The 22,466-nt window shown below is 38.9% G+C and overlaps 1 protein-coding gene across 10 annotated transcripts in view; it reads right to left on the bottom strand.

The window, feature by feature from the left end:
- The window catches only part of LOC117049481 (ankyrin repeat and KH domain-containing protein 1-like), a 100,810-nt gene that overhangs the window by 48,702 nt on the left and 29,642 nt on the right, over positions 1-22,466 (bottom strand). For 9 of the 10 annotated variants that reach the window (XM_033154187.1, XM_033154188.1, XM_033154189.1 and 6 more), the window contains exons 8-15: positions 20,239-20,476; positions 18,922-19,113; positions 18,143-18,252; positions 17,175-17,262; positions 16,218-16,345; positions 15,892-16,035; positions 15,438-15,540; positions 2,047-2,796 (exon numbers count right to left, since the gene is read on the bottom strand). In XM_033154187.1, the coding sequence (XP_033010078.1) occupies positions 2,047-2,796; positions 15,438-15,540; positions 15,892-16,035; positions 16,218-16,345; positions 17,175-17,262; positions 18,143-18,252; positions 18,922-19,113; positions 20,239-20,476 (1,753 nt within the window). The remainder of the gene's footprint in view (positions 1-2,046; positions 2,797-15,437; positions 15,541-15,891; positions 16,036-16,217; positions 16,346-17,174; positions 17,263-18,142; positions 18,253-18,921; positions 19,114-20,238; positions 20,477-22,466) is intronic. The other variant, XM_033154197.1, reaches the window with a different exon arrangement.

Here is a 22,466-nt window from a genome sequence, read left to right as displayed (position 1 = left end):
TCAGACACTGCAATGAGAACTAGTATAGTTCTTCTCGGGTTTATTTTAATCTGGGCACTAGAGAAAATCCCTAAAATTACAGCTGTTCCTCCTTCCATGATATATGCCACCTTCCCTTTCATTTTACTTGAGCAAATGAGGAACAGAGAACTGCAAAGTCTGTTGTAGATTTCAGAAACCTACATATTCAATAAACCTAACAGCTCCATAATCTTTCAAAAAGACATAAATCATAAACAGTACACAAATTTGGCAAATTAGTTTAACTGAGCTCCCTTATTAAATTTAGTAAGTTCACTACACATTTTCCAAATATCTTCACACCAATTCAATTTCAAGAGGACTTTTGCCTACTCAAATTTCTGATTTCCCCCAATGCTGAATTCTAATTCCTGGTTGGTGATATATACACTATTAAAACTTAAGTTTATTTAGTATTTGCTTCTATCAATCAGATTTATCAGCCACGTATTGACATCAAGAAGCCAAATCAGAATGAGATTTATTTTTCCTGTCCTCACTTTGGCGGAGTTGAAGGGAAATAGCACAGAGCGCATGGTTACTGCTGGTAAGATAGATGGGAAATCATTTCACTTACATGATATCCATTTCAAGCAAACTTCCAACAGATTAGACAGCACCAGTTCTATGAGATATCATCTATGAAAATGTATTCATAAAATGCTGGCACAATAAAAAGTAAAAGACATTTCATTTAGATCCATAAACATTTTTCCTTTCTCCTACAAGGGATTCTGTTACGCTGCATTATATTTCTGAACCCAACCCAGCCAAAGGAAATCTTTTTTCTTGTTTTATCGCAACTGATAGTATTACTTTATTGAATATGAGCTAACAGGGTCATCAAGAGGGCCACTTTCCTTACAAGAGGAATAACTTAACATTTAATAAGCAAAAACTATATTTACAAGTTAGGTGAGGCACCTTTCACATTCTCTTTTTCAAATTCAAAACGAGTATCCCTACTACATAACCCAAAACCAATATAGCTTCAAAACAAAACCAAGACCCATCCAGACTGCAGTAGACTCAAATAAACACTGCTATCTACATACAGCTTCAACATCTAAAAGGAATGGCCACAGCAGTTTTAGCTTTGGAGTTTTAGCATTGGTTTTAGCAGTTTAGGATACAAACGCAAAGGAAAACTATATTCGGCCAAAGACAGTAAAGGAAAATGGAGCCAGCACATCACTACAAACTCCACAAGGACAAGCCCTTTTCTTACTTTCAGCCTCACAATGAAGGTTCACTCTACAATGAAGGTTAAAGCTTGCAGCCTATACATAAACCATGCATAGGATTTTTCTTACCTAGCATCTTACACTATTAGTCTTAATCAACTATTCTTATTTAAGATGTTAAAATGGTGTGATAGCTAAGCTGACAATAGCTAGTGTAGCCTAAGTTTGTTCCCAAGCAGGACCTATCATCCCCTTTCTGCGGCAAGTATTTCTAGCGCTGCCATGTAGTTAGAGCATATTTCAAAGGTGTTCATTTTCACAAGCACACGATATTCTGATAGTACTCTATATGAATGAGTAAGCCTGTAGGTTAAGTTCCAAATAAAGCTGCTGGTGTTTTAATACATCAAAGACTCCTCACAGTCCCTACAGAGGTGTCTCAGGTCATACAAATGGCACCTTCACATGAGTGTTGAAATCATGAGCCCAGTTATACCTTCAGAGGCAAGTGTCAACTAGACATACAGTATTTGCTAACACCATACATTCAAACACCATTTGGTTTCTTTTAACTAGTTTTCCTTAAAAAGTTACTACTACTGAAGTGGGAGCCCAAAGGATTGATATAGGAAGATTTCAATATAGCAAAATATTAATAGTTAACCTTTGATAAAGCAACCCAAATATTTGGGAATTTATAACTTGAATGTCAACATTAAGAGTACTAAGAAATAAATAAATTTAAAACAAATACTCCCCAAAGGGAAAATTGCAAGAGGGAACGAGGACAGAGGGAACGGAGCACACACATTAATGCAAGAAAACATATTTCTCAACCCACCTGCTAGCAGGTCATCAAGAGTGTCGGTAAGCGTCTGTGCTGGAGTGGCAACCATTAATCCATCTGGTTCTTGAACTAACAGCCCCTGACCGTGTCCTGCAATTGGCTGCTGTTGTCCTACATTTTGCTGATTACCTAACACTTTCTGAAGTTCAAAAGAATCTGTCCCATTACAGCCTATGTTACTTGAAAAATTACACTGTGGCGTTGACAAAGGTTGGAGAGGGACAAACCCGGTTTGCTTAGTAGATGGTGGAGAGTGCTGCTGCTCATCTTCACCTGCCAGGATTCTGTCAACCTGCCATAACTCTGAAAAGCTTTCCCCAGGCAGAACCTCATTTCCTTCCACTTCTGGGAGGACACCTGTGTGTGGGCACTGCTGCTGATGGGTAAGGGCTGACTCTGTCTGACCTTTGGTCTCCAAATATTCTTTGGTAAATTGCTGTTGTGTTTTCATCTGCAATTGCCTTTCCACCTTTTGCAGCTCCTTCAGTATTTTCTTCTTCTTCTGCACTTGTTCTTCTCTGTTCTTTTTGAGCTCTTCAATCTTATCTTTATTCAAAGGTTCACCTTGAATTAACTCCAATGATTTAAGCTGTGCTTTTTCAATAGCGCTAATTCTCTGTCCAAGTTCATTCAGCTTGCCTTCCGTTTCTTCCACTATACATTCCAAAGGCTGGTATGGGTGAAAAGGTGACAGTAGTTCCTGATCTGCTACCTGAAGGGAAGTTGACTTCTGCTTGGATGTACCTAAGCACACGAAAAATGTTTGAAAAAAATGCCATGCTGAAGTTAACCCATTACCTCCCCACGCTTTCCCCACCCAAAACTTTATAACTAACCACATTAGCATAAAATAGATTAAAGTCTACACCTCATATCAGAATAGACAGCACAAGACAGAATTGGAATTTTAAAATGGACCCTAGCTTCCAGTTGTAAAAAACTATGTTAATATACAAATGTGTCCCCTTAAATATTGGCTATCAAATAAATAAAATTATATTGCAAAAAATACAGAATATTTAATGATGCCTTGACTACTAATGTTCAGACAGACAAAAGCAGCAAAATCCTATAAATACGCTTCAACACTAGAGACTTAACTTGCAGAAAACAGACAACATCCAACACATACGCCGCTGTACCTATCTCTGGGAGTTGTGCTTTAAGAACATACAGTAAAAATTGCAAACGGCTATATTCCTCGGTACAAGGACCAATGCAAAAATCTTGAACATTTATTAAAAGCAAATGAGCATTTGCTGCAGAAAGCCCTGTTTCTCTGAACAGTTCAGTTCAAAGGTTTAAATGCACCACAAAAGGCATCTAGCAAGAAACAGCTATCCTGTATCAGTACCCCTACAAATTCAAGTCATCCTTTGCTCAGAGCTTTGCTGTGCAGATGTCAAAAATCAATGTTACATTAATGCACTAATTCCCCCCCCCAAAAAAAAAATATTAGTTTGTGTGTGAGGGAGAGAGAGAAAAAGAAAAGAAACTACTAAAAGATACAATATTTAATGGGGTGAATATGCAATTTCAAGATGGCCTTTTATGTACCCTCATGTTTCAAAATTACATGGCAACACTCAAGCTGTTCTAATAATCTCAACTAGTTTATTTGACTAGACAGAGCATTTGTTTATTTGACTAGACAGAGACTAGTTTATTTGACTAGACTACTGGCTTTTACACCCTGTTTTGACTCAGATTTTACGATGCTCAGAGCAACTCTTATACTTTAACACCACTACAACAAATTTAGCTAAAAATGAACTAATGTGTGGGTTTGGGGCTCTATAGTTATATATACATTCAATGCCAAGTTCTGAACGATATGCTTAAATTCTTAACATTAAAAATAAAAAAGTTAGAACTGTCTTGATGCAAGATTAATTGAGCTTTCCTATCTTTGAAGTTGTGCTGAGGCATAAAACCTTGCAAACCTATAGGTACGATTAAATTATATTGCCTTAATAGGACCAGTGTGATATAGATTAAGGTAACTGACACCACCTGCAGTATGAAAGTCACATATTAAGCCAACTTTAAAGTTGCCAGCACACCAAGTAATTAACTGGACTACTGTTATGCTTTTATTTTCTCAACACACCAGGACTGTTAATTCTATCACTCCTCTGAAGAGAGAAGCATTTGGTCACCATTCACCTTCATTGTGAATCTTTTTACATTAACACAGGCCAAATTTTATTTGAAGAAAAAACCTTTAATTCATTTTTATTACTCTAATATTAAAGTGAACCAAGTTTGGTCACAGCTCAAAGCATAGACCTAGGACTGTGCTGATTTGACTTGAGGATGGGATTTGTGTATGTCAACTCTCCCCCTTTACCCTCTCCCATCACATATTTGACAGTATTACTGTATTCTTCTACTGGGATCCAATACAAATAAACATTTTGAATATTCCAAAACTACTGTATAATCTGGCGAATAAGACTACTTTTTAATCCAGGAAAATATTATCAAAAGTTGGGGGTCGTCTTATACGCCAGGTGGAGAATCTGCGGCTGAGTATATCTCAAACTCTATATTTTAACTGGAAAAGTTGGGGGTCGTCTTATACGCCCAGTCGTCTTATACGCCGGAAAATACGGTACTCCAAAAATATTATATTATACCATATACTAAAAATATAACCGTAACAACAAGCTGTAGGGTATAGGTACATTGATTCTCACAAGGTTAGCCTAATAAGGAATTTAAGTTATCAGGAAGTCCTGGAGAAGAAAACCAGAGAGACGAGATACTGTGCTCATAACAGAAAACAGATGGAAGTTGTAGTACAGCAACATATGGAGGGCACCATGTTGACCACACCTGGTATAAGCCGAGGCAGAAGAGCAATGCTGGAGGAAGCTTCATGTATAATTGTTTTCTAAAGGAGCATCAAAACTTGTGTCAGAGAAAACATGTGCCTTGAAATATCTGAATGGCTAAGGTGAAATATGTTTCTGGCCACCTCAGAGAAAGGTAATCTCACCATTATTCACAAGTCGGCAAAAAGTAGGTCTCTTGAGCCTTGGCATTTGTGTTATCAGGTGCCACAGGGCACTTTTTTATCCTTAATGCTATTTAACATCTATATAGAGCAGCTGGAAATGGTTGTTATGGGCTTTGGAACAGTGCCAGCTCTTCTCTGCAACATCTGAATTATAAGTGGCTATGTGGGCTTTGGACCAGCGTCTGGGCACAGGAGTGGGATGGATAAGGGCCAATAAACTGAATTTAAGCCCTGGCAAAAAGGAGGCCCTGTGGATAAGTGGTTCTCAGGTCTGGGAGATACATCAGTTACCTGTTCTGGATAGGCTTACACTCCATCTGAAGCAGCAGGTACTTGTTACCAACTTTGTTTTGTAAGACAATTATAGCAGTTTCTGGACTAAGATAGCTTGCTTGGCCACAGTAGTCCAGGCATTGGTAACCTCAGGACTGGATGACCTACATGCCTTCTATGTGGGGCTTTCCCTTGACCTTAGCCAGAAATGTGTAGAATGCAGCAGCTAGGCTGTTAATTGTAGCATCCCATCAACCCCATATACCACTTCTGGTGAGAGTGCTGCACTGGCTACTAATCTGCTATAGGGCACCATTCATTGTTTTGGAGGAGAAGTCACTCCACTCCCACAATTACTGTTACATAAAACTTTTAGATGCAGGGTTGTTTACTCTTAATTGCACACTGCTTTGATATCTACTGGCTGTGAAAACATTTATTAATCTATGAAACCAATAATAAGAAGTATACCTTTCTAGTGCAAGTACAGTAAGCCCATAATTTACATGCATTCAGTTTTACACATGTGGCCAAAAGGAAAGTGAGGGGAAGCGGGGTTCCAGGAAAAATGACTTTTGCAACCCCACCCGCCATTGAAACCAATGTGTTTTGACTACACATGGTTTTGGCTTTAGGCATGATCCTTGGAACATAACCCCTTTGTAAGCTCCTGCAAGGGCAGGAGTCATGTCTGAAACTGTCGTGATAACTAGCTTAACCCTTGCTTCTTCACATGTTTAGTTGGTGTCTTCTGCCAACTAAGCTGTTATTGGACACCCCTTCTAATGCATAAGTAAAGAAGCCACTCATTTGGTCACACAGCTCACTTGTATACTGCAAGTATACACTGAAACTGACAGCAAGCATGAATCCTGTAGACTAGACCAAATGGATTTTTGAACATTTCAGTTTGAAATGCATTTAAGCAGTGTCCATAGTGGGAAAGCCCTAAACTAAACTAAACTAAACCAAACCAAACCCCAACACAGAACCCCAAGCCAGCTGCTCAATGTCTCCAAATTGCCAAGAACTTTGCAGAAAGGAAAATATGTTTTTGGGATTCCCCTGTCCAAAATTTAATGAGCTTTTACCCATGAACTCAGACTGAGAATACGATAAATTGCACTATAGCTGAATATATCTATATATTAAGGTAAACATGTTATTTTTAAAATATATATATGCTAATGTACTTCAGCAGTCAGTACAACTTATAGCTATCAGGATAAATGAAGTTTAACATCACCCATCACCTCACTCTCCAGGCAGTCCAATTCACAGCAATAAAAACATGGAAATTCAGCTCAATTCCCAAATCCTTTAAGTTGTTCATGGAACCTGAAGGCCCAGGAATCCAAAACTAGAACTTTTTAATATGCCTTCAAGTTCTAGAAGAAAATGGTGTCTATGATCCATAAGCTAAAGGTTGTCAAAGTCATGTCTTAATTTGTAATCAGAAGGAAAATCGGCATGGCTTTTGTCAGAAAGAATTACGGTACACTAGCTGCCCAAAAATTTCATAGATTTTAATTTCTATCCCATTCTATCCGTAGGGCTTGGAGCAGGTATATCATGAAATCAAAAACATAAAAGTTGTAATCTTCAACTCAAAGCCCACCCCAATTAACCCTGTAGGACTTCTAAAAAAGAGGGTTGTGTTTGGGTAAATCACAAAGAGGAATTTTTGTAAGTGTACAGTCAATGAGAATGAGCTTGCTGGCCCAACGTGGTGTCTAGACAAAATATTTTGGAGGGTGTTTTTTGACAGATTGAGGCAATTACAATGAAACATCTGAGAGGAAGCCATTTGAGACTGAAGCAGTTTTAAGACTATAAAAGTTGAAACCAGCTCCAGTTGAAGGTAGAAGACACTGGGGAGCTTAACTGAGATAGTGCTGCCCTGATATAGTGTGCACCCATTGACTAATTCTTCCCCCCTGCTATGGTCATTTTTCACTTTTAAGTTTTATGGCATATTGAAATTTATGAGTAGCTACACAAAGGTTTAAATCAGAACTAAATGGAAGGGCCACAGCTTTTGTGCTAGTAAAGCTAACAAAAACACTTCACATCTCCACAATGTTTTATGTGAATGAATCCAGCAGTACCCAAACATGCACCTCTGAGCAACTTGGAAAGACAAAAACAGCCCCATCCCTCCAATCCCCTGGCAAATCCCTTTATTTTCTCCTGTGTAAGTAAATAGTCTAGATGGATTTCTGGAAAAAAGGCTTGGAAAATACCATCACTGGGGTAAAAGTTGGGAAACTACTACATAACACATTTTGGCTAATGGTTATGAAAATGATGGCTTCCAAGCTGAATTGAGTTCTTGACCTTCTAATTTTTTTAAGTGATTTTTGTAAATTCCATGCAACACTGTCCATAGTTTTAGCTCAAATGAAAAAAAATATGAAAGCAGTATATAACAAAAAAGTTGAAATTAACACAAACAGTAAAATTTGTAAATGATACTGGTACCAACTAAGAAAAGGAATTGCACTGTTAATCCTTTGACATTCATTATGCTTACAGGCATTTCAAGTTAGACATCCATGAATGTGCTCTAGTAGTCAGTGGCCTCAATCATATTTAACAATAAAGCATGATCAGAAACAAACAATGGCTTAGCTCAAACGAGCAGCTTGCTTGTGCATGATGCTCAGTCATGCCTGCTTTGTTTGTCCCTTTCTAGAGTTGGAAAACAAACTATTGGAGCAGCTGCCTTAGTGTCATATGCAAATCAGTACTCATGGTTTTTTTCTCCCAATCAAATCATGAATGGTAAGCCAGGAAAAACCTTTGCATCCACTTGCGGTTTGTCCAGAGATAAACAAACCACAAGCACAGATTCACACATAATGCTAAGCCAGTGTGCACCAATACTCAGCTTGTTCAAGATAAACCATAGTTTTGGACTATGGCTTGTCAATACATGTGAACCAGGCCAAAGTATCTGTTGAACTGACATGAATGTAGATTTGCTATATTTGCATCTTAGAGATAAACACTTCGTTTGGAATGAACAACAGACTAGTTCCAAACAAATAGCTGGGAAATGATACTGACATCTGAACAACCAGAATATCTGATTAAGAGCACTTCCAACCAGTATTTGCTGGCACTGGGAGCTCTACAATGGCACAAAGAGAATTTCTCCAGATGACTCAATACTGCACACTGAGTGAAAATGAAGAATGTCACTTCTTGGTGGCAACATTTCCAATTTTTGTTTTTTCAAGACATGCTGTGCTCAGTTGCCTTCACATTGTATATTCTTCACAAAAACTTCTTAGTGGATATGATGGTTTTATCTGTGAGCTTGCCTTCTCCAAATTATTAATTAGGTGATGGTTCTCTCAACAGGTTTTCAAATGCTGAGTTTGCCGTGATCCAATATGTAAGGTGAAGTGTCCTGCCCAGTAAATACATAAAAGGTATCATGCCCTACCACCTTCCTATCAGGACTAGTCAGAACTGGATGAGGCTCTTGAAGGAAGCTAACAACTTTATTGCTGGCTCCAGTATATATATGGTTCAAAGGGAATCAGCATATACAGAGGAACCCTCACAAGACTACCATGCTCAAAGACATCTTGCTTGAGGCTGCGGATTCAGAGGACCCAATATGTCCCAACACATCTTGCCCACCAGCTCCAGATTCTTCAATATCACCCTCAGGACTTGAGGTGACTCTGTATCCAAGAAGCCATTTAGAATGAAGGCGTAGTGCTTGCCTGTCTGACAACACAAGGCCTCGAAATCCCTCACCTGCTAGGCAGTTCCCTGACCTGGCTGGTAAAGTAGAAATCTGAGCCACAAATCAATCGTGGTAGAATGGGACAGAGAGGGTAGATATTCTGTTGCTGAATCATTCAGTTGCTTGTTGAATATTTCATTGATGGGTATACAATGCATTTTCTGTGATGTAGAAGTACTAGATGACGTTTTGTAAAAATGACACCACCTCTGAAAATCTGAATCTTTTGCATATATAATTGTACAGAACTTTCTGTGTAACATGTAGAAGCAACCTTATGTCTGCTTCATGTATTGACATAAGAATTACATCATTTTGTCTTATTTGATGACTTTCTACTGCATATGAACGTCTTCCAGCAATGATTTCCTTACTGCACAGAGTACTAAAAAAAAAGCTCCCTGGACATAAACATGGCAAGATCAGCCTTATTCAAAGCTACAAAATTCGGCCTTTTGGAATGCCTGTTCAGAGCAGAGTTAGTGGCTTCTTTGTGGGCTAAGCACAGCATACCCTTTGTTCATGTGGTTTGGTGCAGTGCAACCCAGTCCAACATCTTCTGTTCTTAATTTCTTCTCCCTGAAAATTCCATAGACAAGATCCTGTGCAGCACACTTAGTACTGAACATTTGGCTTAAGTGTCATCCTTCAAGAACAACCTAATCACCTTGTAGAAGTCTCAAGGACATGCAGCAGCTGTTCTCTGTGCACTTTATTGCATCCTCTGTCCTTACAAATACCCTACTCCAATGCATACTGGGGAATAGTTATAGTTTTGTCAGTCTCCTTGTTTTCATGTACTAGATGTATCACAGATGTATGCTAAAATTTGCAGAAATTCATCGTCTGGGGGGCATTTTGCAAGAAGTGGAAAGAAATGGAAAGTGTTGTGAAGCTAAGATAGGGGCTTTCCCTTTGTGCTGCCCTTCTACTGCAGTTATTCAGAATGACAGTGGAAAACTCCTTAGGCAGCACTCCCAATCATCATTCAGCTGGAATACTTGACCTTTCTTCATCTAGACACAATTCATTATGTCATCACGTCATAAGGTCTGCTTTGAGTCATGTTGTGCCTCAGTAGTAGAACTGATAACCCTCCATAAGACACTAAATGATATTTAGCTCAGCTGCCATAAAATCAACCACTACAGGTTGACTACCATTGTAGTCAAGATGTGCAGCTTGTAGTATCTATCCACTTGTGTCTATAGTCATAACAGAGTTTATGTGCTTCTTAGGATGTGCACATCAGTGGAAGCAGCATAAAGTATACTGCCTTTATCTTTTAGCAACACATGATATTTCCTCTTGAATAGTAGTGTTATTACCACCACCCTTAATGGAATTGTTTCTCAGTCTTCTGTGAATGTTTGGTTTTAGTCTTGTTCATATATTGCACTTGTTTTGTGGCATTCTATTTTTTTTAAGTAAAATATGCCCCAATGTTCTAAAACTATTATAATTAGTGTTTATTTATAATAAACAATAAAGCTCACTGCCTGAAGTCACACTGAACTTTGAGCTGTGTAATCAGAAATTGTTTTCCAGTCATATTGTGGTAGTCAAACAATTACTTTAACAAAGTTGAAGCAATATTCAAAAAGCATTTGCACATAGGGAGAAGTACAAAATTAAAAATGGTGCTTTTCTTAGCATTTCCCCCCTTAAGTTAGTTCCCCAAGCTCAATTGTGAGTGTCTGACCTAACATTTTTGGCTTCAGTATACCCAGATCATGCTAAAAACACTGGTTCCTATCTTTTATCTCAAAATACTCATTACAGTAAATTTTCCAGAAATACACCTGCCTCCCAGACCCAAAAGAATGGTTTGGTTCTAAGTTGCTCCCATTGTGTTCCACAGAATAAACAAGATGAACTCCAACATAGCTGTTTCTCACCCCAGCACTGGAATCAGAAGGGGCAGGGCAAAGATTTAGCCTCCAACCACCTCCCACAGTGTTCAAATGCAAATATTTGATTTCTGCCATTTAAGTGAATTGTTGCAATTTATTTCTATGGGGGAAAATAAACTGCTGCACTTGGGAGGCAACAGACTGTGTGTGTGTGTGTGTGTGAGTGAGAGAGAGAGAGAGATTTGCACTGTTGTACTTGTAGTCAAGAGATATTTGCCCAATATGCCTGACTCTAGGTTCCTCAGCCTCCACCACTAAGCACACAATATCTGCATGCATCTCTAACAATCTAATGTGGAACCAAAAGGATCTCCCACCCCATCCCAAATCTGTTGCCCCATTTGCAGGCAGACAAGCTGGGTGTCTCAAAAGTTTTTGGGGATGTGGGATTAACTGGTGGACATACTTGTCTCTTTTTAAATAGTGTTTTTAAACTACATCCATGAGTGGTGGTGAAACTCCTCAACTACTGATAAAGGTGAATTGGGTCGAGTCGTGGATGACTCTGGGGTTGCGGTGCTCATCTCGCTTTATTGGCTGAGGGAGCCAGCGTACAGCTTCCAGGTCATGTGGCCAGCATGACTAAGCTGCTTCTGGTGAACCAGAGCAGTGCACGAAAATGGAACTAATGGGAGGAAGCTGCAATTTTGTATACAGAATAGGGCATTGGGAGGCTGCTGAGGAGTTCTGCTGATCCTCATCCGGTTCCACCACCACTCAGTTCAGAGCCTGACCTCCTTTGATATCTTTCTGCAAACAAGTCACTTGTTTGCTCAGCTATGGTGAGGCAAGAATTGACATCAGGAGTCTAAGCAGGGAAAGAGTTCAAAAGTGTGGGGTGCACCCCCCTTTTAAGGCCACAAAGAGATGTTTAGGCAGGCAAGTAGCTTTGGTGGATGTTATTTGGAGGCTTCCAAAAATGTCTATAGCATCTCATGCGTTCCAGGTCACTTCTTTCTAATGCTAATGTATAACAGAATATAACATTTTGGGACAATTTGTTTGTATTATACCATAAAGTTCTGAATGCATAGCACAAGACAGTTATAATGATTGCTAAAATCCCACTGCTCCATCATAACTGAAATGTGCTGATTTCTAACATGCTATATACAGTTGAGGTCAGAACCTGAATCAAACTGCTTGAGTAAAACTGGCTTATCGAATGCAGTCTCTTAAAAACACTCTGAACTTCAAATGACCCTTTAGGTTGAATCATGAATGCCAGTGCCCATGTTGCCAAAATAGCACCATCAATGCACAAGAGGAAGCTATCAACAGGCTTGGAAGACTCCCAAGGTCCACTGAAGTACAAAATGTAAGGAGGGAATGGCCCCTCCAGAAAAACAAGTCCAATTAGGACTATGCTTCGTTGCCATGGAAAGCTAGATGACTGGAGGAGGATGCAGAGTAAATGAAATAAAATATCCTGAACAAAAGCACTACATACTACTTTTTTGTAGATCTCACTTGTGCTCTTCACATTGTTTTAAAAACTGTGCTTAAGGTGGCCACTCATTTTTACGAAACAACCAGTGATGCTTCAATCCAGCACATAGGCACTTATGGTTTCCTGCCAAAGCCTCCTAGCAGTTTATGGCCCCCAACACATGCTGTTTGCAGTAACCAGCATCTTTAGAAGCAAGTAGCAACTGGGAGGTAGAAGTTTTCAACAGGAGACTGGAACAGGGCTCCCATCCCAATCATGAATATGTTCCAGATTGGGGCCCTAGGGCTGTTTTCACTTCAAGCTAAGTGGCCAGCTTGAACACATGTAACATGCAGTTTGGCCCTCAGAGGAACATTGCTAGCACAGAAGTGGATTCTGCTCTACTTCATGAGTCATGAGAAACTTTTACAAAATTTGTATTTAACAAAGAGTTGAAGAGGTTTAAGGTGTGGCAGTTACAAGTGTTTATGCATATACTTGGACAAGAGATCCATTTCCATTTTATCAGAATGCAGCACTGTGTTGGCTGCCCTATGGTGTCACTACCTCACAGAGACTAGGCCCAGTGGCCACAAAGGACAAATATTTATTTATTTTCTATACTGCCCTTCATCCGAAGATCACAGGGAGGTTTACAATACAAAAATGTAAAAATATATAGCATAAACAAACAAAAGCAATAAGCCCCCTCACAGAGAAAAAATATTGATTAAAACAAAGCTTTTCTAATAGTGGCTTCTAAAGAATGAAGCTTCCTCTCCAGGTGCAACCCTGCCTCTCTTTCAGGAGACAAGTGGGAATGAGTATGGTACATTATTTTGGGAGGGGATCATGGACAAGCTGCTAAGTTATTATTTTTGTGCTGAATTAGATCTATTTATTTTTTTCAGGATTACCGTTTTTATGGATTTTTACCCACCACCTTGGGAGCCTTTTTAAAGTTCAGAATAGGAAGCCTTGTCTGGTGTTCTGTTCTCAAACTGAAATGACACACAGGCACTTATCAAGAGAAATGACAAGCGAGTGCTAAGGGGGCAACTTGCTTCAGAGAGAACAGTTCATTTCCTTGTCATGGCAACAAGATTTATAGGTAGCTGAACCTTTCTAATACATAAAACAACTTCAGCTGCATTAATTTCATCAATTATACAAAATCTTTTAGCCAACTAAGGGCTTCAATTAGGAATTTTCTGTCACTGAAAAGCAGTTCTCATGGATGAAAATATAAATTTTGAAAAATGTGGCTAATGTGAATTAAAATCCCAGAAGGGCAGAGGTACGGTTCAAAAATATTTCTAGTGTTTGGAGTCAAGAATTCAGTACCATGGCAAAGCTCCTTGTCTTTCTTCAGGACAAGAAAAATCAGAATAAATCACACAATCCATTAGGTGAAATAAAGTAAATTACTGGAGTGCTCTATATGATACAAATCTTTTCCATGAAAATAATTTGGATGCCTGTGTGCAGAATTCATATGATAGCACTATCTTAAGTTTGCCTGTAGATTACATGTGAAGCACTTTGAGCATTTAGAAAAAGCACTATATATAGCTTGTTATAATAATGTTTTGTTTAACCTATTTTGAGGACCTGATAGTGTTCCCTTAAAAATGCTTACCCCCAAATCCCAAATTGTCCAATATCTTCTCATCTTTCTGGCCTTCAATACAACTTAGCTATGCTAATCTTAAACCTTCAGAGAGGAGCCATCACATTTATGTGCTGCACAGCACCTAGCATATTCTTTACACTAAATAAATATGCAGATGCATCAGTTTTAGTTAACAATTCTGCAGTGATTTTGCACTGCAAAATTGTCACTTCTGAGTACAACCGTGCTCGTTTCACTTTCTACCGATTATTATGCTTTATTTAATGGACTCTACAAACATTTGATTAATCACATTCATAGGTCTCCAGAAAGGTTATACATACAAAATTGTTAAGTTCTTTGAAATCTAAGTTAATGCAACTCACTTAATGCAACTGTTATCATTTAACAGCTGGGCAAACTGTCCAGAATGAGAAAGAACAAACTGTACAGCATATGAACCACCAAGCTGAATACGGTCCACTAGCCATGTATTTCACCATGGTGAAAACAAATGGAGACTGTGGTGTGTGTGTGTGTGTGTGTGTGTGCGCGTGAGCGCACAAGAAAGCACATATGAGAGCATGCGTACGTCAAGCATTTGCTTGACACAAAACATGTTTGGCTAGGTGAATCACAGATTTTGCTAACCCAAGACAAGACATTTTTCTGCAACAGGTACACAAGGAGTCTCTTTGTACTTCAAAATTCTGCAAAATACAGTATTTCATATTTGACCTCATTTACAGCAATAATAAAATCAGCTAAGGAAATGTGTAAATGACTACTACAGTTGGTCACTGTTTATTTAATCTGTCACACAATTTTTTTACTACTGGTGAAGACGGAATTTTACTGCCGAGTTCAGAAATCTACTTAATCTATTAGAGGCAACTTCTCACAAGTATAACTAAACATAGTTGAGTATTTTACTAAAGCATGTTACCAAATGTATTATTCAACTAGTAACTAATGAGTGGTATTCAGGAAAGTTTTTCTTATAATAGACCTATCAAAATTAATGGACTTAACTTGCTTTTGTTAACAGTAACCTCTGTGCAACATGGCAGAGAGCTTTGAAACTGAAGGGAGCGTTAAAAGGAGTTTGAGATATGGTACCATGTGATGACCTTAAGGTTGGCACTGGCTGTTCAAATCAAAAGTTATCACTGGAATAGCACAACTCCAGGCATGGAGCCAAAGCAGTTCTTTAGATAACTGCTAGTATGTTTTCAAAATCTTATACTAAAATGACTAAAGAGAAACAGACCTGCACCATTCACTATCAAGTCCCAAATACTTCCCATGCCCCAGACACACAATGAATTCAGAATCCTAGCACAAGCTATAAAATTTAAAAATGTTTGCATACTAACCTTTTGGGAGACTCAAAAGTGCAGGGGGGTTCTCTTGAGGAGCTCTGTCAGGTTCCTGGGGAGGTACAACCATGGCAAGTGCATGCATTGGTACACGTGGAACCTGCAAAATCAACTCACATTAAAAACTTATGTCAGTGGATTTTAAAGTAACCTGAACATTAATCCAAAGCAAGTAGGATACTCTCCTCACACCCTGTACGTACACAGCGTTAAGTGTACTGTTCAAATAAGCTTTTGTGAGCTTTTTGTATAGGACTGGATTTTCCTCCCCTCAAATTTAAGAATTCTGAATCATTGTTCTTGGGATTTTCTCTCTACTTGACTTTTACTCAAATTGTACTATTCACATTCTTTATCAAGTTAAAACAATAAAAACTTGCACCATTTATGTCAAGCTGGTAAAAGTAAACATTCATTTCCCACTGCTTTAGTTAAAAGCTTTACAGCTTACCTGAGACTGATCCTGAGATGGCGGTGTGAGCTGAGACATGTCTGTAGTTGGAACTGATAGAACATTGTTTGGGTAATCCAATAAATAGGAAACAACATTTGTGTGACCACCCTTTGCTGCTTCAATGAGCATGGTCGAGCCATCCTGGAATACACATTTTAAGAAGACAATTATAATGGTTTGTGATCTGAGTACTGTACTAACTAGGTTCCTAAGATTATACACAACAAAGCCAACCTTATAATTAACACACTTTGGGAGCATTAGCCAATACAACTGACAAAAGGTATATACTGTAAAATAATAAAATGAGTTACTTGGAATACCTTAAGACGATGAGTAGGGTCTGCACCATGAGCTAGGAGCAGCTCAACAACAGCAAGATGGCCCCCAGCACATGCCAGTGACACCACTGTGTGGTCATTATTAGCTGTAGCTCGGTTAACATTGGCACCTATCGCAAAGAGACGTAATTAAAGGGAAATTTCAAGGAACAAAGTTAATGCAAAGACACCATTTGTTGGGAATGAGATTCCAAATCATTTAATTTTAAAATGAACAATAATTTGCAAGTGAAGAGGAAATTGCTTACATTTAGGTTTAAAAAACATTTCACATAGTAAAAGCAAGCTTGCTATTAGCTGTATGTTAATTTTGGAATATAAATTAAATAGTTGAGTTCTAAAGGATAGTACAGCTCTGTCATAAACAGAGGACACTCATTGGAACCAGTGCTGGCAAATTTAAATCTATTGGTTTCAATAGGCCTACTCAAAGTATGACATAGTCAGGTACCAAAATATTTAAAGGTTCACATTCATATTTCATGTTCGCTTAAAAGAAAATGCTGGTAAACTTGTTTTTCATTAAGCATTGTATACCAAATGACAGTTAAACTGAACCTGCTGCAGTTAGTCTTCAGCTACAAGAACGAGACAACCCCTGTAACACTGCCTCTGCCACAATTGCATAACCTCAAGCAAGATACACTAAATCTCATACTCCAAGTATGTGGGCATGGGGGTTGTAATACTTTATGGAGATATGAAAGGAGGGTTATTTTAAAAAGAAGAAGTATATGAAACACTGAGCTTTCAAAAATGTGGTCCAAGTACTGTTCTTATAAAACTGCAAAGGAAACTCATCCCAAACATACATTTAGTACAAAACATTATATGTATAGCAAAAGGTAATGTTTGCTATAAAGCAACACATTCTTTCTAACAGCCAACTGTCAAGCAACCCTTCCTTCAGCTACTAATGTTACTATTACTACTACCAACCTTTGCTAATAAGAAATTGTACAGTGCATAGATGACCCGCTCTTGCAGCCTTCATCAGTGGTGTTCTTCCACCTTCAGATTCATGCTCCTGTTTAGAAATATTATGAAGAAAGTGAAATCCATACTGTGGGGGAATGTGAAGAGAAGGACTAATTTGCTAATATTCTAGAGCAAGTTCAGCAGGCAAGCTTAAGGCAGAGCTGATGCTTTTCCAGTGAGGCAAAAGCCCCCTTCAAAATAGGTGAGAGTCGCAAACAGCAAGGAAAAGACTGAAGTCTTACCCAAGAGCTAAACAGAACGCTAAACAACTGTTTGGACCAAACACAACCTGAAGATTAGGGATAAGGAAGGGGTTTTGCCTGGCAAATGGACCAAAGGTGGCATACAACAATGCTTTTGTAAACATTTTAGATACTACAGTACAAGCTGTGCACTAAAATTTCACCTAAAAACACCCGTCATGCACTTCACCCACTGTTGTATTTGAAGCATGCAGAATACAAACAACCTTTTCCATTTTGAACACCTTTTTACATATTTAGTCGTTAAATAAATGATAAAAAAATCTTGTCCCACTGGCACTTCCTGATAAATCAGCAAATACAGCCAATTAAAGAAAAGAAATACAAGGAACATGCATTGCTGGAAGGAAATCAAAGATTGAAAATTGTTATTTTTTTCAAAGTGATGAAAAAACTGGTGTAAACAGAATTACAAAATTATTTATTAAATTTGCATACTACCCTCCATTCGAAGATCATAGGGCAGTTCACAAAGTAAGAATCCAAGTATGAGACAAATTGTTAATCTATACTTTCACTCATGAATTATTTTCCATTCATTCCTCTGGATAACAATTTGGTCTACTCTCCCATCTAGTTTGCATAGGCACTTTTCTTCTTCATTTTCAAGGAAAATAAAAAGCTCCCATTACATTCCAAAATTTTAGAGAAATATTCAAGACTTACTAAATCTGCACCAGCTTGAAGCAGAACATCTGCAACATCAGTGTGTCCATTTTCACAGGCATAGGTCAAGGCAGTGTCTCCTGTTGCAGTTGTTGCATGAACATTAGCGCCTGTGGAAGAGTGTGGAATTAAGATTACTCACAATGTATTAAAAAATCTACCCAATTAACACTCAACCTAGAAAGGCTCATAAAACATTTCCTTTCTCAAATGCTACCGACAGGATACCTCAATTGGAAACACCATTTAAAAAAATAAATCACTGGTGAGGTGACAGAATATTTATTTTAGGCTAGCACTCTCCGAGCAGCAAGTCACCCCTCTGCATATCACAGGTTCCTTTGGTAACATTTCTCAGCTTCAGAAGTCTTTTGCTATTGAGTACAGAGGCTGCCACTGAGAGCACAAATGCTCTTGGGAAAACCAGTCAAATGAATCTGAATGCTTAAGTCTTAGGCATGTCATCCTCTAAACCTTAAAATGCATGATGGAAATATTAAACATGTCACAAAAATGTTGTGAAGATTAATCACATAAGCATTTTGAATACTAAATACTTTTACATTATTAATACTAATTTCCAATGGTTCCAGAATTATGACTATAATCTTCATTGCTCTGGAGAAACTACATTGTGACTTATGCAAGAAAGTGTTGAGGGATTACAATTTGCATCAATAAATTGGCCATACTGGTCAAGAGTGATTAGAGTCAGAGCTGAAAAACATCTGAAGGTCCAGTATCTGGTTTTTCTCTTCCAACTGTAATTGCAAACATACCTGCTGCTAGTAAATACTTCACCAGCTCTAAGTGGCCCTCCTGTGCCGCTTCCATCAAAGGTGTAGAACAACCAAGTTCTATGTCAGCTCCTGCCTTAATGAGGAAGTCAGCCACTTCCGAAAACCCTCCACAGCATGCTAAAGTTAGAGCTGTCTCCTGTGTCTCTTCTGTCTGTGCGTTTATATTAGCACCTACAAAAAAAATTATTTGGGGGGGGGGGGAAATCATTAGCATGCCCATTTGATATTGGCCTTCACTTTTATTAGCAGTAGCTACACCTCCCAAGTTGTATACACTGTTCCCCCTCACTGGATTTTAGTGCTATTTGATTGGCCTGCATTTCTTCATATGGTTTCTGCTAATTTCTGTGCTAATTTCTGCATGAATAGTTTTAGTTTACTGTATTCATATTTTATTTATTTTAATTTGTGACCTGCCCAGAAGACATGGTTGATTATTGTGTGGTATGGCATATAAATATAAAAACCAATATCAAATAAATAAATCCACTGGCTTACCACAATGGCAACAAAAAACCCAACACCTTGAAAAAATGGTCTTAAAAGAGCTACAATAGAGCAATTTTCTCTCAACTCATCTGCCAGGTAACACATTAACTTAAGAAATTTTCACATTCCATACCCCGTTAAGCAAAGATGCCTCCCTGCAATACCTACTTCTTGGTCTACACTTGGCTCTTCTTACAAAGTTAGCCAACAGAGCAATGTTATCCTCATCCAATCTGCAAAGTATTAGCAGTAGAGGTAGGAACAAGTGGGAGAAACACAGAAGCACCAGCCAAACATTAAGCACTGGGAACACAATTGTATTCTTCCCAAAGTAGCAGCCCAAGGAGCTTTGTGGAACTGCTGCTGGCACAGATAAAGGGTAAGATTCCTTCATCACATCTTCAACACTGGCTGGCTGAGCAAGTCCTTTTAAACCCCTTCTCTTGCCTTTTCTTTTAGCACAAAATGAAGGTTTCCTAAGCCAATAAACATTACATCCTGCAATAAAAGGTGCTTAGAATTAATCAGGTTGGCTGGGAACACCATTTTTTACTCCAATTTATATTTTTATTGATCTAGAGAATTTTGATAATGTTTGCAGCCCTAGTAATTAACCTCAATATAAGAGGCACCAGAATCAGCACCACAACTGGTGTTTGGGGCCTGCACTAGATGATCCTTGTGGTCCCTTCCAACTCTATGATTCTATGAACTACTCCGCTAGGAATATTAGTATTGAAGCCACCAAGAAAGAAGCTAGTAAAAATAGTATTAATGCTCTAATTTGAAACAAATGTGTTGTCTTACCTTGAGCTAGTAATAGAGCCACCATCTCCTCATGGCCTTCCCGAGCAGCTTCCATTAATGGAGTATAACCTTCATCATTAACTTCCTCAAGATTTGCTCCCCTTTCTATTAACAGGGCTGCTAGTTCCACATGGCCACCACAAGCAGCAAGTGTCAGTGGAGATTCAAAGGAATCAGCAGGCATGTTCACTTGAGCACCACTATCCAGTAACAGACGAGCTACTTCCACATGCCCATCCTATTTCAAAAAGAAAGAAAGAAAGAAAGCTATTAAGCAATATAGCTCAAATATTCTAGAAAGGAAATTTTCAATATCATTTGAATTACTGGTATGTTAGGAATGTATGTTCACTTTTCAGCTTAAATTGCAAACAACTGAATTCACTGTGAAATCTTACTCTGATCAGCAGAGTGAAACATTCAGGAATGTCATCTTCTAGAAAACAGGGTCAAAACATTTTTTAAAAAATTTCCTGTGGCTACAGCCAAATGACACATTTCCACTAGTCCACAGACTGCTTATAGTAACTAAAATGTATCCGAAGGAGAACCCCACTGTGTCTAATAACAAGAACTATGAAACAAGAACAGAAAAAGCAATACAGAAGCCAATTGAGAAGGTAAAACAACAGAAATATCAGTGGAATCAGGTTCAACTTGAATCAACTTGGACCTGGACATCTGCTCCACATATAACTTCCAGAGGAACAGTGGTGTGTACAGTCACATTTGGTGACTGTTGTCCCGTCCCCACCAACAGAATGAGCAGCAATGCCAGGAAAAGACTAGCTGAATTTAAGAGCAGTATGCCTGCAGAACTCCTTAACCCCCTACATCAGGGATTGTCAACCTCGTCCCTACCGCCCAATAGTGGGTGTTTCAGGATTCTAGGTGGGCGGTAGGGGGTTCTATGGCACAAGCTGAATCCTCCTTCCATTGAGCACTGGTGGGTGGTAAGGAAATTTTACCATCAAGAAAGATATAGGTATAAAAAGGCTGACTACCCCTGCGCTACAGATGCACCTGTACTAATTGCATGGGATGAAGAGTCACAGGCTATTCTGCTGGACAGAGCATGCACAAATCTAGGAGCATCTACAAGAGTTTTTTTGTTTGTTTGTTTGTTTAGCATCAATTTAGAGTAGATATTTAATTCCATGTTCATTGCAGCTTGCTGGGGACAGGGAAGGGAAGCTTGGCATTGTCCTCCATTTTCAACATGGTTGCAGGGATCAGCTGAAAGAATACTGCAGCACAATACATTTTGTTGATTCTTTTCTGAATTCATGGGAGCTGTAGTTCAGCAACATGAAGGGCCAAAGGTTCCCCATACCTAGCTTAATATTATATGTGAACAGAGTCACTTCATTCTCAGTTAGGCACAACCTCCCTAGAGAGGTATACCAATCACTGCCTACTATTAGGCAGACAGCAATAGACCATTGTTTCGCTGAGCCTTTTAGAATATTTGCCCCTCTGCTGCTGCTTAATATGCGATATGATTGTTGCTTTTATTCAATTGCTTCTATGATGTCTCACAGCAGATCATGAAGTGTATTCTTATATACAGAATATAAAGTGTATCATTGACACAGAATATACCTAATTCTATGCAGTTTCCCAGCCGTAACCGTCCTTACATGTTTTTCAAACCAGGCAGTAGGCGATTAAAGCTTTGACTACTCACTGCATCCTTATATAGCACAAGTGATAATGGCATAATGCAGAAGACTACTGCAGCACTAGACCATTCTTCTTCAGAGAGGAGGTTACTATATTTATCCTCTTTTTCTGGCTATTACAAGCTACAGTTAGTTTACTGCTAACCTAAGTTGTGATTGCAAGCTGTTAACAACTCATTCCCCACTACTAGCTTTACAATTTTACCATGCTGAAGAAAAATAGTGTTTGACTTAAAATTACATGCCAGTTCCGGTTAGGTGCCGGTCAATGGCGGACGGGAGTCCGACGGCTCCGTCCTCCGCTAGGCTTTAGGGACTTCCGTGCCTGCGCCACGGGTCCCTTAAAGCCACGGGAAGAGCGTCCCGTGGACCTGAGCTTCGTGGGTCCCAGACGTGCCGTCTCCGTTCCCGATTGACCCTCGTAAGGGGGAAAATCGGGCGAGCGGAGCGCCGGCACGGGACTGAAGAAGCATCTGCCTGCGGAGGATCAAAGCAGCGATCCCGCCAGACTCGAGCACCCGGCACTTCCTGCAAAGAAAACTTCAA

This window comes from Lacerta agilis, chromosome 7 (assembly GCF_009819535.1).
Source record: "Lacerta agilis isolate rLacAgi1 chromosome 7, rLacAgi1.pri, whole genome shotgun sequence".
Classification (NCBI taxonomy): Eukaryota; Metazoa; Chordata; class Lepidosauria; order Squamata; family Lacertidae; genus Lacerta; species Lacerta agilis.
The sequence above is the reverse complement of the archived record's forward strand: the minus strand, read 5'-3'. Positions and strand labels throughout refer to the sequence as shown.